Source organism: Caenorhabditis remanei, chromosome V (genome assembly GCF_010183535.1).
Source record: "Caenorhabditis remanei strain PX506 chromosome V, whole genome shotgun sequence".
NCBI classification, from domain to species: domain Eukaryota; kingdom Metazoa; phylum Nematoda; class Chromadorea; order Rhabditida; family Rhabditidae; genus Caenorhabditis; species Caenorhabditis remanei.
This window is the reverse complement of record NC_071332.1, coordinates 10412787-10429560: the sequence shown is the minus strand read 5'-3', so window position 1 is coordinate 10429560 and position 16774 is coordinate 10412787. Positions and strand designations below refer to the sequence as shown.

Here is a 16774-nt window from a genome sequence, read left to right as displayed (position 1 = left end):
TCGAATTCCAGGAACATGAGACTTCTGCCGACTTGTCACCGCTTTTGACAACTTGGAAATGATTACTTTTATATTATAACCAGCCTATCTGCCTCGCCTTCGGCGATTCAGTCGGCTGGCCTCTCCTCATTCACGTGGCCACCCTCCCTCAAACGTGCCCGCATGCACAGGTAAAGCGCGATGGATCCATTACGGATGAAACGCGGATCGCGCGCGGATGCTGTGGGTATGTCAGATGGATCCATTATGGATCCATATGGATCCACGCGCGGGCGGCATCCATTTAGCACCCACGCGCGACCCGTGGTTTCATTCATTCGATTGGGTTCATACCGCCACTTATTGTGGCTGTTTCGCTTACTAGAGACTTCTTCTTTTGCTACTATAAGTTTCTTAAGGTGTGTATTGTGTTCTATCTATTGTTTTTTTTCAAGTTCCGTTTTCCGTTCTCGTCCAACTCTGTTCGTCTACAAACTTTTCTCCGTTTCCACTCACTTTTCATCAAAAACAAATTATGGTTTCACTTTTATGTAAGTTCAGTATACTATTCAATTTTTGTTTTTCAATTGCCAAAATAGTCCGTAGGTTTTTTAAATCAATGTTACACAAAATGAGTTCAAGTAATAGCCGGAAAGAAGAACACTTCTACAGAGTAAAAGTCCGTTTTTTTTCTTTTCGGAACGACAGAGACTTACCAAATTACCTTTTATTCCACCTGCAAATGTATTTTATCATGTCGTTCCGAAAAGAAAAATAGTGGAAACCTTTAATTTTTCTCATGAAAATAACCATAAATTTCCAAAAAAAATTCTCAATGACATTACCGAGTTTTGGTGAAAAATAACAGAAATTTGTTTCGGCAATAGCTTAATTATTTTTTATTCAGTGAACCATAATTTATTTTCAACAAAAACTGTCAAAAAAGTGGTGAAAACTCTGGAAAACGGAGAAAATTTCGGCTAACTCCTAAAAAATAATTCGCCTCGATTTATTATAAACAACACGCAAAGCGGAATATCGGATTATCGTTGGAAAGTCAGATCAGGCGTGGATGGAATATGGATCCTATATGGATGCACGCGCGATCCACGGAAATTCGAGGGCGACCGACATCCTGCCCATCCATATTCCATCCGCGCGCGATCCGCGTTTTAAATGTGGACGCGTTATGGATCCTATGTGGATCCATATTTGATATGGACGCATATGGACCCACAATGGATCCATCGCGCTTTACCTGTGTGGCCGAGTGGTCTAAAGCGGCTGTCGCTGTCGAAAGCACGGCAGTTCGGTTTTGCCCGCTGGCTCAGTTTCTCTTCTCTTTCCAAAACCGTTGCGGACATCGCCTCAGACAGACAGACAAACACCACTTGTCTTTTATACCAGTCGGTTAACGCAGCCTAACGGCTGCTCAACCTCTTTTTCTACACCACCCGTGTTGAAAATGTGAAGAAATGAATTCATTTGAAGAATGAAAATGTTCTATAATTATTTCCCCCGTGAACTCCTATTTCCCTATTTCGGAAACAAAAGCCACTGAAAGGCTTGAAAACCACTTTTTTTTTACCTAGTGACCTAGTCGAGACCTATACTAACTAAAAAAATAGACGGGCATCATTAAGAGAAAATTTCTCATCTTTTGGTCCAAATTTGAAGAAAATCGGTTCAGTAGGAAGGGCGGTAGGATCGGCGACAGACACACAAACATACAGCCGTTTGCGTTTGTTAATAGTAAAGATATAAGGATGATTAAGCCCCCCCCCCCCCTCTCTTCAAAAATCCACCACAACATTCTCGGATGTTTAGTTTTAAGGTTCCAAGGTCCGGCGATGACCCGAAATTATTTCAAAACAAAGGAAACAGAATACAAAAGAAATTTGGTTTCCCAGGAAACCCGGAAGATTCTTCTCACTCTCCTCCTTTTTGGCTGATTTTTTCAAAAATGAAAAGAAGACCGAAAACTTACCGACTTTTTAAGAAAAAAGTGCTTGGAAAACCTTTTCTGTTGATTCTTGTTGTTGTATTTGTTCTAGTTACATTCATACTTCGATCAATTTCCAAGACGACTCGAGATGTGAGTTCAATCTTTCAGAATTCAAAATAAAATAATCGAATTGAGAACTATATCGATAAAAGGAATAACTGTCAATGTTTATCTAGCAAAACAGGAGAGTTCCATGAATTTTGCTATCAAGATCCACAAAACTCTAGTGCCGTTGGAAAACAATTCAACTGTGTTCATTTAGAGGCTTTGGAGAACTTGAGTAAGATATTTTAAACTTTACAAAAATCATGTCTTAATTTAGATGTGCTTGGTGACAACAAACGAAGTTTTAATCTCTCTGAATCAATCAAAAACGAAAGTCACGTCGTCTTCGTTTCGGCAACTTCAGATGATCACTTCGACTTCAGCATGAGCTCTTTCAAATGCATTCGCCAATACTATCCGGATCACAAATATATTCTTTACGGATTGGATTTGAGTTCTAACTTTACTGATCAACTTCCTGATGATCCCAATTTTGAGTTTCGAGTATTCGACGCATCTCCCTATCCAGATTTCGTCAAAAACTGGAAGAATTATCATTTTAAGGGACTTGTTTTGGCAGAAGCAGTGAAAGAATTTCCAGTTATTTGGTGGATAGATGCAAATATTGCTTTGAGGAAACCAAATATTATCAAAAACTTGTTTTCTGAAATTCTAGAATATCGGTTATCTGGCAACTTCTCATCGATTATCTCTTTTCGTCCAACTGATCATAGTAACTTCGCAGTTTTGAATCCAGGTAGTACGCATTTTAATACTTTTTAAAGAGTTCATGTTTCTAGATCTACTCAATTACTTCCCTTCAAACGACCAATTGCTTCAAAAATTCAGCCAAGTAGGATCTGGTATTTTGTATGTGGCAAGAACGGAGTTCACATTGAAAATCTTGAAATGGTGAGGACTGTTAACTAAGGAAATCAAATCAATGTTTCATTATTTTTCATGTGGGTCCTATGCTCCTTAACTGAAGATTGCATGAGCCCTCCGGGTTCTAAACATCCATGCGCTTTTACGTCAAATCGATTCACTGCATATGCGAATTGTTTCAGGTGAGAATTTCGTTAGACTTTGAATTTCATTTTCATCATCTAACTGAAAAATTGAATTTTCAGATATGACCAATCAGCTCTGAACATCTTGCTTCTCAACGAATTTCAAGATAGTAATCGATATTTTATGAAAAGTTTATCATTATCTTTTGTTAGAATGAAATAAAGAACATTAATTCAAAAATAGTTTAAGTGCTGGAAACTCAAAATCTGAAAGTAATTGAAAACAAGATTCATGTTCTATTTTTCAAACTAAACGAAGGCATCTATCAAACAATTTCTAAACATTTGATTTTTCGATGATTCAAACAAAAGATGACCGAACGAAAAACGAATAAAATCGTCAAAAAGCTAAATATATCTTCTGATAAGTGACCATTGAAAAATTGAGACGGACATGGAAACAAAAAGAAAATTTACGAGTGTTTGAGTAATCTAGGGCATTCAAACTGACGGCATCAGGAGAATATAACGAAGAAGAAAAAAGAAAAAAGAGAAAAGAAAAGAAGAAGACATGTTGATGTGATGTCGTTGTCAATGATATTCAATTGATTACAACATGAGAGATTCGGAAATACAGAAGAGACGCAGGCATCGAAAGGAATTGATCCGGAGGGAGAGAGAATGTAGATGAAATGATCTGAAGTAGCAGAAGACGTACATGACGATTTCTTCTGAATCCTTCTCCGTATATGCTTTCTTTGTACCTCTATTCTTTCTCCTCACTTGTTTTTCTGTTGTTGTTTGTCCTCTCTGATGTTCATGCAGCCACAGTATTCTCATCCTCTTTGAAGACATGTCAGAGTCAATGTGAGGAACGAAATTTGGTAAATTAATTGAGAGAAATATCAGAGAACAATCATTTTGCAGGCATATCCACTTGATTCGGGCGAAGTACACTGGACGGGTTTAGCAGAGTTTAATTATTCAAGTAGGATTTCATCGGTGAGTTTTTCAGAGAAAAACCATACAGTTGCTGTTTTGAAAAAAAAATTAAAAAATAATATTTCAGTGTAGACATGGTTGTGAAGACGTGGACGAGAGAGAATCCAAATGCAACGTCAAATGTTCGGAGGAAGGAATCGTAACGAATTCTTGTAAACAGGGATGTCGAGCAGTGCTTGTTTCTTTTCTTGCTCAAGCACAAGGTATTTTTTATATTCTCTCTCTAATCCCTAAAACCGTCTCATTGATTGCATATTCCAGCACTTCTCATCCAAACACGTGTCAATATGGAAGTTCTCGAAACAGCAATGAAACTGAAATGGGAATTCTCTGAAACACTTGCAGAAGAATTAAAAGAGATCGCCAATGCTGACATATTTTGGTTCTCGCAAACAAGGCCTCTCAACGGAGTACTTGGATGGAGATGGACGTCTCTTCCTCAGAATTCATTCAGAAATTCATCTTTAGTTTCGGAAGTTCATGTTCCGTTCGAGCATGGAGAACATGTTGAAGTACGATTAGCTCTTTCATATAGAAATCAAGTATTGGTATCTCGAACCACGACTTATCACTTGCCACTATCAAAAGCTGGAACCACTTTGGAAGTCATCGGACAATTACAACTTTCAGATGATAGAGTTGCCGTTTGTTATAGAACCAATCAACCAACGGTAACTTTTTGAGTGTTTCCAGAGTTGTAGAAATTTTTATTTTCAGCCTAAATTCAAACTTACTGTCATGACAATGGATGACAGTACGATAAATACTGAAGAATCAATATCTAGATGTCACTTATTCTCAAATCTTCCGAGAGATAATTGTTGCAAAGCTTCGATTTCTGCAATTGATGAACATGGTGCAACTACGGCATTCGTGGAAATCAAATTGGATTTCTTTGTGAATCAAGGTGAATTTTTAAAAACCAAAAAAGGCTCAATCTTCTTTTTTCTTTGTTGGACCATCAGAAATTGAAAATTCTTATGGGGTTATTCAGGTCATGTAAAAATGTATTTTAATGCATTTTTTCCTTATTCACGATCGTCGAGAAACTATTTTTCACAAATCTCAGTTTAGCGTTGGTCTAACAGCGTTTTTCCACTTTTTTGTATTTTTCGACATGCACATGTAGAAAAACTGTCAAAAAATGAGAGAGAAATGTAGAAAAATGGGAAAAAAATTTGTAAAAAATACATTTTTCAACGGTCGTGAATAAGGTAAAATATGTATTAAAATACATTTTTACATGACCTGAATAACCCCATTACGAATTCATAATTTGCAGTTGAAATCGAACTGGTCTCTGCTGCTTCCTCTCGTTTGATATTTTCTAATGGTACCCATTTACTTGAAAATGAAGAACTCGACCAATATGCTCTCGGAGATTCTGCTACAGTAATCCCATTTCCTCTGCCGACAGATGACATCATAACAGGTATTCCGGTAATCCATAATTAGAGTAACACTCCTTTAAAACTTCCAGCAATCGCTGGAATCTCCGATACCACAATCGCCATTGGAAGCTCAAAAGGATCTCTTTGGACATTTCAAATGTCTGCAAATCAAACTGATGAAGATCAACCATCATCTGTAATTCAATTGAAAACTGTTGGAGAAATGGATACAAAAATAACTCAAATAGAAATTGATCATATTCAAAGAACACTTTATGCAGTTCAACATGATAAAGGCATTATCAGATGTAAGTTGCGAACGCTGGAATCAGAAGAAAGTCCCACTTGTGTGTTGATTGTGAACAACGATGCATTGAATCCTCCGAAACAGATTACATTGGATCCTGTGAATGGGTGAGTTCAGTTATATTTCATGGAACTATTAATCATTTTAAATATTGAAATCTACAGTCATGTATACTCTTTGAACGTCGACAGTAAAGTGTACAGAACCGAAATGATTGCCTTCAATGCGAGTGGAATAGAAACTGTTGCTAGTTTGCAGTTTTTGAAAGGTAAAACTTAATAAAATTTCAAAATTTCATTGCTTCATTTTCAGACATGTCACCATCAAATGGAATTTTCTTCGATGTTTCCAAGTTTTTGTTGTATTCGGCTCTACAAAATGGTACCTAACAACTCGATCTTTCAAAGAAAAATCACTAAATTTATATATCTAGGAACTATGATGACATTGAATCCGGTCACCGATCAAGTTCATATCTTCAAAGAGTCCGGATACTCTGATATTCAACATTTTCGAATTAAAAGTGATTTGATCTACTGGATGAAAAAGAAATGTGGAGAAACGGACGCCGATGAGAACTGTATTTTCACAGAAAACCTTCAGCGGTCGGAAGAGGACATACCCAACAAGTAAGAGGCTTATCAATACCTATCATCTCGTAGAACTATTCCCTTTCTTTCTCTAACTCGTATTTTTCCCATCACACCTGTCAAAACTTCATTGTCTTGATTACATGTACAAACGTACTTTCCTGCGGTGAGATGGCCGAGTGGTCTAAGGCGCTGGTTTTAGGCACCAGTCCCTCCGGGGGCGTGGGTTCGAATCCCACTCTCATCAAGTTTTTTTGGGTTTCAGATTCACTTATTCGAGCGCTTTGAGGTCATATAGTTTTTTGGAAGAGATTTTATTGAAACCAAGGATCACTGCTGTCAGTTCCATTGCGCTACTGACATCAGACAAAGTGGGGAGAGTTTCATGGGATGAAGTTGCTACTCTTCCTTTTCAAGCACAAGGAACTTCCTGGAGGAATTTAACTTATTTTCTGAAGATTACAGCACCAGAGATTACTGATTTCGAGCCAGTCGAGATCTACACATTGAATACAGATGTAGTAAGTTTTCAGTAGTATTTGGTTCACCTATATGTAAGAAGAACATTTATAGAAAATAGAGGTCAAGCCGGGAAACCAATATAACGCTCAGGTCCAAGTGTGTAGTGACGACTTTTGCTCCACACCCAGTTCCACGTCGAATACCGCACTTCCTGATTTAGGAGGAGGTATGTAAAAACAAGCTGAACGCTTTTCCCATTTTCTCTTTTTTTCGGTGTTCCATTCGTCTTCACAAAGCAACAAGCTGATGACATTATAAGTTTGGATATGCTTGGAAATGTAGTCGTTGCTGATGAATCTGTGAAAGCTGTGGAGAAAATGCAGCAGCCCCATGTTCTGGATAACACCACAAGAACCGTATATTTAGCTGGAGATCATTCGGTATTTAGAATTAGAAAACAACTGTTTAACAAAAGTTTTCAGATGGGGATCTTCAAAAAGGATCTGGACGATGCAGCAGGAATTCCGAAGCCTTTCAAAGATGGACTCTTTGTGGAAATGATGTCAATAATGCCATCTAGATCCAAGATTTTGATTGCTTCTTCTTACAAAATCACTTCTTACAGACTTCCAACAACTTTTGATTTTGAGTATGTGAGATTTTCAGTGTAAATTATAAAATTAACTTTTCAGATACTATTCCTGCGAGGAACCATTAGAAGATTGTGCAGAAGTAATGGGTATATCAAGTGATGATACAACGGGAATGGTTCATTTTTTGACGCAGTCGAGGAATGGTACTGTTATATTATGGGAATCGGATACAGAGAATATGACACCAAGAGATATTGCAACTGCGCCTTCAATCGTTCCGTAAGTTTATGATTGTTGTCAAAAATACTCTAGTCGTTTTCAGGTTCCGTCGCTTTCTGATAATTCATGACAAAATGATTCTTGTTACAAAAAACAACCACATTGTACAAACAGACAAATCTCTGAGGGTCGTCAACGTCGCATCTGAACTTGAACGAGTCGATCGAATTCTTCCATTACGATATGCTGCGATTTCTCATAAAATTGAATTCACTGATGAAATAAAATTTATGGAAGGAAGTAAAACAGATCTTCAGTGGACCCTGTCACCTCCATTAGAAGCTGGAACTGTCATCTTCAAGGTTTCAATTTTTCGAGAGAAAATGGGAGGTCCAGATCCGCCAATAATCACAATCCAAAGTGATACCAATTTCACAATACCAGCAGAAGTTCTCGAAGCTTGGAGTTCAGCACAAAGATTTGATGTATCTGTACAAGCAATAACTCCATGGGCAACTGCAATTTTGAATAGAACTGGATTAACTGCCCCAGTCAAACCACCGACTTCTCCAACACAACTTCGAATATTTGCAACTCAACAAAAGACTGTCGATGGGCCGAGAGCATTGATTTCTTTCTTCTGGGGACCACCAACAGAATGGAATGGAACACCTTATCAATACATTGTGAATTGTACAAAAGACGATGGAAGTTGGATTGGTGGACCCGTGACAACTTCACAATCTCATTATTCGTTTGCTGTCAAATCTGGAAAAGTTTCATGTCAAGCAGCGGCAGCAAACGAACCAACTAATATCGGAAGTTTCTCAGAAGTAATAACTATTGATAGTTCTGGTGAGCTCGAATCGATTTATTTCAGAAAACTAGTTCTAGAATTTCAGAATTGAAACCACTGGTAAAACTGTTTGCAATTGATTCCACAAACTCGTTGATCTCATTTAATGATCTCGCTCATGAAGAGCCAAGAAGAGAAACAAGACAAGTTGCACTACCACTCAAGGTATGCTTGTACACTATTTGTATTGAAGTGTCTCTAAAAACTAGAAATTTTTAGCTGGAATACCAAGCAATGGCATTCATTGGAGAAGATTTATACGCTGTGAGAAAAGAAGGAGAGTCAGCTCAACCAGTTCTAGTTCAAATTGATACAAATCATATTGATAACACTGTTCATAAAGTGAGTCTTCTTTTCCTTTTTTGAATGAATATCACCAGAGAATTCAACATTTCAGGTATCTATCGGCGGCGACGTCTCTCGAATTGACGCTATGACTTCTGATTGGGTTGGAAACAGGTTGATTTTTGTGGCTGGAACCAACTTGTACCAATTATCTTTGGAACCATTTCTGTCCACTTCTCTACTGAATCCTCACAAACTTATCACTTTGACATCCGCTACAGATGCGAAACAATTGGCATATGATCCATTCATGAAGTAAGTTTACCGAAAAAGTATTTCGAACACCTTTTCGTTTCAGTACCGCCTATCTTCTCACTAAAAACGGATCACTATTTGCTCTTGACATGAACAAGAACACAGAAGCCAACCTTGCACTGACAGTGCCTTGTTTGGCGAGTCAAACTGTCACTTGGATGATGACTGAGTTTGCTTGGAACCGCGCATCTTCTCCAAAAATCTATGCATTGACATGGAATGGACTTATTTTTGTGGATTTGGGTGAAGATTTCCAGTGTAATGAAGTCAGAATCGACTGGACAAAGTTTGGAGATAAAGGACTCAAATCAATATCTTCATTTGCAATTGCTGACAAACTATTCGCTTTCGTCACTTCATCTGAAATGTTGATATATGGAAGGGATACAGTAACCCCTATCACTATAGCCAACCCACCTCTGAAACAAATTCTGGCAGTAAGCCAAAGTAGTCAACCATATCCAGAAAGATCTTGTTTTGAGCTTCCTTCTTCCAAAGGAATCGTATTTTCAATAGTGAATGAAGGGAAGACTGGAGCTCTACTAGAAGTGACAAAGAGTTCTTCATCTTCTGCTTGTCAAGAAGTCAGTATGCCACAAACTCAATACGAGATTTATTTCACTCGAAAGAATACTGACAAAGTGAAACATGTTCGAAGTTTCTCTGATAGGATACATGTGGAAAATGGGATTCTCGACAAAGAAACTGACTACGATGTAACTGTCACGTGGCTGAATAGATACTCTCCGGCAAGTGGAGTCTCTGCCTCAAAGTCATTCCGAACTGGTTTCGGATACCCATCCGCTCCACGAGACCCACATGCAATTCCAGTCACTCCAGACACCGTATATCTTTATTGGAGCTTACCAGAAACACTGAATGCTCCCATCTCTGAGATTAAGTACAAGATTTCACAACAGGCAGCCGGGATTTCTGTCCCAACTTCAATAGCAGTAATTCCTCTTTCTGAAACTGTGTCATCGAATATCTCCTCGGATACAACATCTTGTCTTATTAATCCATGTCGAGTGAAAATTGCAAATCTCCGACCATCGAATGAATACAAATTCTGGGTCACAGCCACTCATATCTCTCATTTGGATGCTGCAACAATCCTGAAGGATGATGATGCAGTGTCACCAGAAGCCGTCGCCAGAACTCTCGATGTTCCAGGTACTTTGAGACCTGATAATGTAACTGGGTCATCTTTGCTTCTTCGATGGAATGGGTTAGAACCGGAACATCGACCGAGTTCAATTTCTGTTCAGTATCGAGAATCAGGAGGGGCCAGCAACGATTGGCAAACTCCTACGAACACATCGTTCGAACCAGATGTTTCCACTGAATTGGTACCTATCACAAACCTATTATCTGCCACAACTTATGATTATCGTTTTGTGGCAACATACACAGGAACATATACAATTGATGGGAAGGTATTGGCATTCAAAGAGGATTATCTACAATTGACACAACAAGCAAGAACAAAAGCAGGAGTACCGACAGCTCCACAATCTGTTGAGGCTAAAATAGATGAAGAAGGATGGATTGTTACGTGGAAAGAACCGATGAGTGATGGAGGATCACCGATAACAAGTTATGCAGTGGAGACAAGAATCAATAAAACTGCTGAATGGGAAATAGCTGAAAGAGGACTAGATGGATGGAAGACATGGTGGAGACCTGGCAAATCGGAGACATCTTCTTCGATGTCTTCTTCTACAGAAGTCTCAGAATTCAGAATTAGAGCTGCTAACATTGAAGGGTTCGGAGCATATGCTTATACAGAAGAGAAAAAAGAAGAAAAAGAGGAAGAGACGAGTGCAATATTACCATATCTTCTAGGAATTTCTATCATTTTGTTGTTGGCTGCAATGATTTTAGTTGGATGTTTTTGGTGTGAGTTGTTTCAAACTGTCATTCTACAGACCCATCCATACATTATTTCAGTGAGATCTCGACGTCGTCAACAACTAAAAAAACGAGAAGCTGAAGACGATAGAAACTGTATTCGACTCGATGTAGTCGCTAATATGAACTTCTCAAATTCTCGGCAAACTCTTTCTCCAGAGTACGAAAGTGAAATGAGAAGTGAGACTATTGATACTCATTTTTTGAAATTCGAAAACTCTTTTTCAGATCTTCCCACTGTCAGCTACAATGATGTTAAAATATTGGAATTATTGAGTGACTGTTCCTATGGTACTGTACACGTGGGAATTGCAGAAGAAGTTCCATTGAGTTGGGAGAAGAATGTAAAAGTAGCTGTGAAAAAGTTGGATCCAAAAAATCCGGATGATGACTTTGCGGAGAGAATGATGTTCATGAAAGAAGCTATTTTATTGAAGTGACTAAGAAATTTAGATGATTTTTTAAATTTATTGATTTTCAGCAATCTTGATCATCCAAATATAGTTAAGGAGTTCGGTGTCTGTGTGACTCCTGGAAAAGAACTGATTCTTTTGGAGTTTATGGAAGGAGGAAATCTTTTGCAATTCCTCAGAGATTCGTATGTTTGATTTGACTAGTATACCCTATTAACTCAAAAAGTTGCAGTGCCCCGAACGAAGATCATTCCTCTGAATTATCGCCCAAAGATCTTCTCGCAATATCCGTTGATATTGCCCGCGGAATGAACTATCTTGAGAGGTTAGTCGCAGTTTTTATCTACACACATTCCCTTACTCTTTTTCGTGCTTCCGTAGCGCAGTAGGCAGCGCGTCAGTCTCATAATCTGAAGGTCGTGAGTTCGAGCCTCACCGGGAGCAATGTTTTTTGTTTTCAGACTCCCTCATGTTCACAAAAATCTATCAGCCAAGAAATGTCTGCTTTCCGGTCATCCGGGCGTCACCAAACTCGAGATGGGGATTCCAAAAGTGTTGAGTAGTGGTGGAATTCGCCGGGAAGATTTGGAAGGAATGGATAATGTACGGTGGATGGCCCCAGAAGTTCTAAAAGATTTCAATTTTTCATCAAAAAGTGATGTGTGGGCATATGGAGTACTTCTATATGAGGTGTTTTCATTCGGAGAGGTTCCATATAAAGAAATGGATTCAAAACGAGTAATGACTAATGTTCGAAGTGGTATGATACTTCCAGTGCCGTCATACTGTCCTTCAAAAAGAATTTATAAAGTTATAAAGCAGTGTCTAGCAACTGATCCAACGAAACGAGCGAATTTTGCAACAATTCTCAAAATATTCGAGACTTTGAGAGAAGATTCCCAATGCCAGGTATTTCAGTTTATAGGGAAGAAAGAATTGTAAGCTGTGAATTCAGGACGACAAACCAATTCAATTGAATGATGGATCTGAAAATATCAATTTCAATGCATCACAAGACAGTAATTCCAGTCGAGAACCTCCTTCTCCATCCCACCGAATGCGAGATTTCCCACCAATTGGAGTAGATATGGAACCTCCATCTCCATCACCTCTGAACCAAAGTTTCGGTGGATTTGAACATCCTTACGGTGAGATTTTATGAAACTGATAATCTTAAATAGTAGATGTTCAGAAGGAGATCGTCCGGCCACAATGTGGAATGCAAGTGGAGCACGGAACTCCGCTAAAAACAGTATTGGAAGGTCGATGAAAAAAGAGAAATTCAGAAATCCAGTTCATTCGATGGATGATTTAGTAGCAAGAAATCAAAGACCTTTGAGTATTCATTCTGAAGATACCGAATCGACTGATTATGGCGGAGGTATTTATGTTTTTCAAGTTTTTATTTTAAAATTTTATTGAGTTTCAAATCAGCTCCCTGTTGTTTTTGACCAGGATATCTTTCGAAACAAGAATTAAAGTTGAAACAGACGAACAAAAAACAGAGTTAAAAAAGAACCGATTTCCCCCATTTTTCTTCTTCATCGTTTTTCGTTTCTCTCCTCGTTTCATCTCTCGGTCGCTAAGCTCCGCCCAATTCGCAGGCATGTCATAGCGGGCGGCGGAACCCGGGAAGTGTCGGCTGCTGCGTTTGCCTACCTCTCGCGCTGTTGTCGGCAGAGGCAAGGCCCGTGAAGAAACGAATTACCGTCTGATAATCAGTGACGTTACAATGGCTGTAAACCAGAGGCCGATAAAATAAATAAATTTTGAAATTCTGAATACTAATTTCAGCTTCATCATCAATGCATTCTCCGAGCTCTTCAAATCGAACAAATAGTCATTACGAAGTACCAATGAGTAGATTGAGTGCAGCCCCAGCTATTGGAATTGTAAACGATGCATTCGAAAGTAGTAATCCGTCTCTGAATCTGAGTAGAAGTTGGACAGGTCTATCCGGAGACGTGAATCAAAACCCTGCCGGGGGAGCTACAGGAACTACTGGAACTCTTCCTCATCATGCTAACTCAATGGGTCATTTGAGAGTTCCAGGTGCTCAGCCACCTGGAAGAGTAAATCGAAATAGTTCTGGTGGAAACACAGGCGGTCCTTCATTTCGAAATCGTGTCAGTCAAGTCTAAACTCAAATACAACATGACGTTTTTTTCTGAATATATTCTGTTTCTGTCTCTTCTCTATCTCATCTCCGTTCTTTTTCTCTCCTCTTCTCTCGTTGTCTAGGCACCCATTTCGTTTCCAATTTCTCGTTATTCCAATCCCAATACTCCCATATTCTTAGTTTTACTTACCAATTTTCTTGTTGTTTACTTTTCCGCGTTTGGTTACTTTTGATGATTGAATTTATTGATTCTTCTCATAATAAAAGCTGCATACTTGTCAGTCACGGCTTTATTTTTCAGACAACTTTTATATCTTTTCCCACTTTTTCCGAATCCGAAGGCACATCAACCGGAACCATCAAATTATTTTCTTCTCCCATATCCTTTCTTTTTTTCTTTCTGATTCTGACGTATTCTCAACATGGGAGATTTGGAAGACGGCGTCTTGCACACGGCTCTTGGAGAGCTCAATATCTCCATGGCAACCGAGACGGGCGAAGGAAATGAAAGGTACTCTTAAGACACACAATCGAATTCCCCGGAGCTTCTTCTCTTTATTTTATTTTCTTTTTCTTTTCAGATTCATTATGGCACACGGAGTGAAATTGGAGGAGAAGCTGTGGGTTGATGAGTGCTATCTATTTCAAGTGAGTGGATCACAGTTCATATTTTTTCTAGTTGTTCAAAGAAGATAAATATGGGGTTGAAGCTAATAATTAACGGCGGGGAAAGAGCAGTTCTTGATAAACAAATACGTTTTTTGAAAATATTTTTCTGCCGTGTATCTGGGCTAGAAAACATGTGTCTTATTCAGTTTGTTTTTTATTTATTTTCAAGCTTCCAAACCTCAATATTATAGTTGACCGGAATCCGGATTCCGAAATTTCGGGGTTTTATGACATTGAAAAAAAAAATCTAAATATATGGAGACCTATCTTACGTGCATGAAAAATACTATTTGCAGGATGAATCAATCGCTCCCATCTTCTGCAAACCAAAATTGATTCCATTGAAAACGATCACCACCCAAAAACTCGAACAAATGCAAAAAGAGCAAATGGAGAAGTTGCAGGTTCCAGAAGGAAAAGAGGTCACTTTGAAAATTAACAATCTAAAGAAATCTGTTTAATTTTCAGGACGATACCGTGTCAGTTGAATCAGAGGGAGCTGAGAGAGATGATGCACAGCCATCGACCTCAGAGACAAAAGAGGCTGATGTCTGGACTGCCGATGATTGAAATTATCATTATCGAATTATTTCATTCCGTTATACTTTATACATGTAAATTCAAATAAAGAAGAACTTATTATACAGAAAAAAAAGCCATTTATCTCAATGAGGCATGTAATGATAGGAGTCATAAGATGGAGGAGTGTTCGGAGCAGTCACATTGTATCCAATGTTTCCATTCATCTGATTCAAATCATTATTGTTAAATTCCATATATTGATGTTGCTGTTGTTGTTCTTCTAATTGATTTCTAATATACCGAAGCTGGGAGTTTGAAGACGTGGAGATGGAGCCTAAACACTCGAATTATGAGATGCCATTTCACTTAATTCTTACCATTTTTATTTCTCAGAATCCTACTAATGCTGCTCACGGACGGCAAGTTCGCTCTATCGCAAATGTCCGCAGAGATCAATCGATCTCTTATTTCCCATGCGAAGATACCAGGATCTGCTCTTTTCAGACTTCGGATATACTCAACTACCTGCAAATTTATTGAATCAAAAACTTCTTATCATGAAAACTTTTTACTTTTGGAGTAGTGACTCTCGGTCTTGATCCACCAATCGTCCCTGGCATGATAGTACCATTTTCAGAGAATCGAGTCAATATCTTTGATACACAACCATGACTGATTTTCAACTGACGAGAGATGTCACCTGAAGGAAATGATTTCATTTGAACTGAGGATAAGAATATAACTCACATGGACGGGTTCCTTGTCTTGCCAACTCGACAATTTTACATCTCATCTCAATTGGAAGTGGTCTCCCATTCACAAAAACTCCTCCGAGTTGATTGATCTCCGCAGTTTTAACTGGAGAATTGGTTGAGGCTGAAAATTTTTTTGAACGTAGAAGAAAATACGTTTCGAATCTAAACTTCCACAAAATTATTACTATCGTGTATCCACTTACCATATCCTGAGGCCGTTCCACTTCCCAAATACTGTTCTGGAGTAGTCGACGCCGACGTTGATGAAGAAGTCGTCCAGAAGACGTCTGGAGTCGTTGGATGATACGACATCATCCACGGTTGAGCTGCATCGCAATTCATGCTCGAGCAAGTGTGACTGTGCGAAGCGAAGCGGATGGTGGTCCGAAAAGTAACTGGTCCGTAGCAGAGCTTTCATATAATCTCTTTATGCTCCGCCCATCATCATCCCGTTAGGAGACAAACAGAAGCTTCTGTGTAGGTATTTGTTGAGATGGTTACTCGGGACAGACTACTGTATGTAAGCAACAAATAGGAGACAGCCGGTGGGAAAAGGAACGAGGAGACGTCGGATGTAAACTTTATTCTGGTTCTGAGAATCTCTTTTTCAGATGAAATATTCAAATGTTCTGATAGTAACCGTATTTCGTCCAACATGGGTATCAATTGTTGTGTGATTTCGATTTTCATGGAACTAATTGCAACTTTAAAGACTGCGAATGTGCTCCACGTCAAAAAGAAGAATGATGTTGATTTCTTTTCTGGAGAACCTGATCGTCCCTGTATCTCCATCATTCAATTGATTTGTCTGACCCAATTAGCAGGAAACCACTTGACAAACACCTTCTATAGACAGTATCACTTGTATTTGTGCTCTCCTAATTACATCTACAAATCTCTTCAAATATTAACTTATCCATCACAATGTCCTACCGGATGTTCTATCAAATACACATATTTCGCGCGTTCAAATACTAATGAAATCACTTGTTTTCCTAGTAATCATACCTTGCATTTCCATTGAATCGTTTAACGAGCTGAGTTGGCAACTCGTTAATACGATTGTTTGCACATCATGCTACTTTTTTGGCGGAAGAAGAAAGACACTGCCAAAAAGACGGCGGCAGTGTTTTGACGATGGAACCCTACTTACCGCCATCAATGTTTGAGTAATGGATTTTAGAAAGCATTGTATTTCGTGTGAGAATTAGAAGAAAACGGCAGTCTAGGAAGATGGGCCGCCGCACAGTACCCCAGGGGTTTAATAGCTATTCGGGATGTAATGTGCTATGGTGTGAATATCACGAGAAAACTTTTTTAAACGTA

The 16774-nt window shown here is 38.7% G+C and overlaps 4 protein-coding genes across 4 annotated transcripts; 3 read left to right on the top strand and 1 right to left on the bottom strand.

Annotated features, from left to right (window-relative positions):
* Nucleotides 1-1942: 1942 nt before the first annotated feature.
* Nucleotides 1943-2945, top strand: GCK72_018793 (uncharacterized protein; the record flags this gene model as incomplete). The annotated part of the gene is made up of 4 exons (XM_053732744.1): nucleotides 1943-2074; nucleotides 2120-2264; nucleotides 2307-2786; nucleotides 2830-2945. 4 exons carry the CDS (start codon nucleotides 1943-1945, stop codon nucleotides 2943-2945), a joined length of 873 nt encoding a protein of 290 aa, XP_053581657.1.
* Nucleotides 2946-3788: 843 nt separating this feature from the next.
* GCK72_018792 (uncharacterized protein) lies at nucleotides 3789-13524 on the top strand (the record flags this gene model as incomplete). Its single annotated transcript, XM_053732743.1, has 28 exons — nucleotides 3789-3923; nucleotides 3967-4041; nucleotides 4109-4244; nucleotides 4303-4712; nucleotides 4759-4948; nucleotides 5324-5473; nucleotides 5522-5846; nucleotides 5904-6007; nucleotides 6052-6120; nucleotides 6173-6368; nucleotides 6595-6850; nucleotides 6903-7017; nucleotides 7134-7231; nucleotides 7274-7440; nucleotides 7484-7663; nucleotides 7707-8458; nucleotides 8506-8624; nucleotides 8679-8801; nucleotides 8857-9059; nucleotides 9103-10958; nucleotides 11010-11150; nucleotides 11199-11406; nucleotides 11452-11568; nucleotides 11616-11708; nucleotides 11845-12292; nucleotides 12339-12531; nucleotides 12576-12764; nucleotides 13178-13524. The coding sequence occupies 28 exons, from the start codon at nucleotides 3789-3791 to the stop codon at nucleotides 13522-13524; spliced, it is 7395 nt and encodes a 2464-aa protein (XP_053581656.1).
* A 400-nt stretch (nucleotides 13525-13924) lies between these two features.
* Nucleotides 13925-14741, top strand: GCK72_018791 (uncharacterized protein; the record flags this gene model as incomplete). The annotated part of the gene is made up of 4 exons (XM_003110215.1): nucleotides 13925-14013; nucleotides 14084-14150; nucleotides 14468-14593; nucleotides 14640-14741. The coding sequence occupies 4 exons, from the start codon at nucleotides 13925-13927 to the stop codon at nucleotides 14739-14741; spliced, it is 384 nt and encodes a 127-aa protein (XP_003110263.1).
* Nucleotides 14742-14836: 95 nt separating this feature from the next.
* Nucleotides 14837-15790, bottom strand: GCK72_018790 (uncharacterized protein; the record flags this gene model as incomplete). Its single annotated transcript, XM_003110223.2, has 5 exons — nucleotides 14837-15027; nucleotides 15071-15218; nucleotides 15266-15393; nucleotides 15441-15569; nucleotides 15652-15790. 5 exons carry the CDS (start codon nucleotides 15788-15790, stop codon nucleotides 14837-14839), a joined length of 735 nt encoding a protein of 244 aa, XP_003110271.2.
* Nucleotides 15791-16774: the final 984 nt, after the last annotated feature.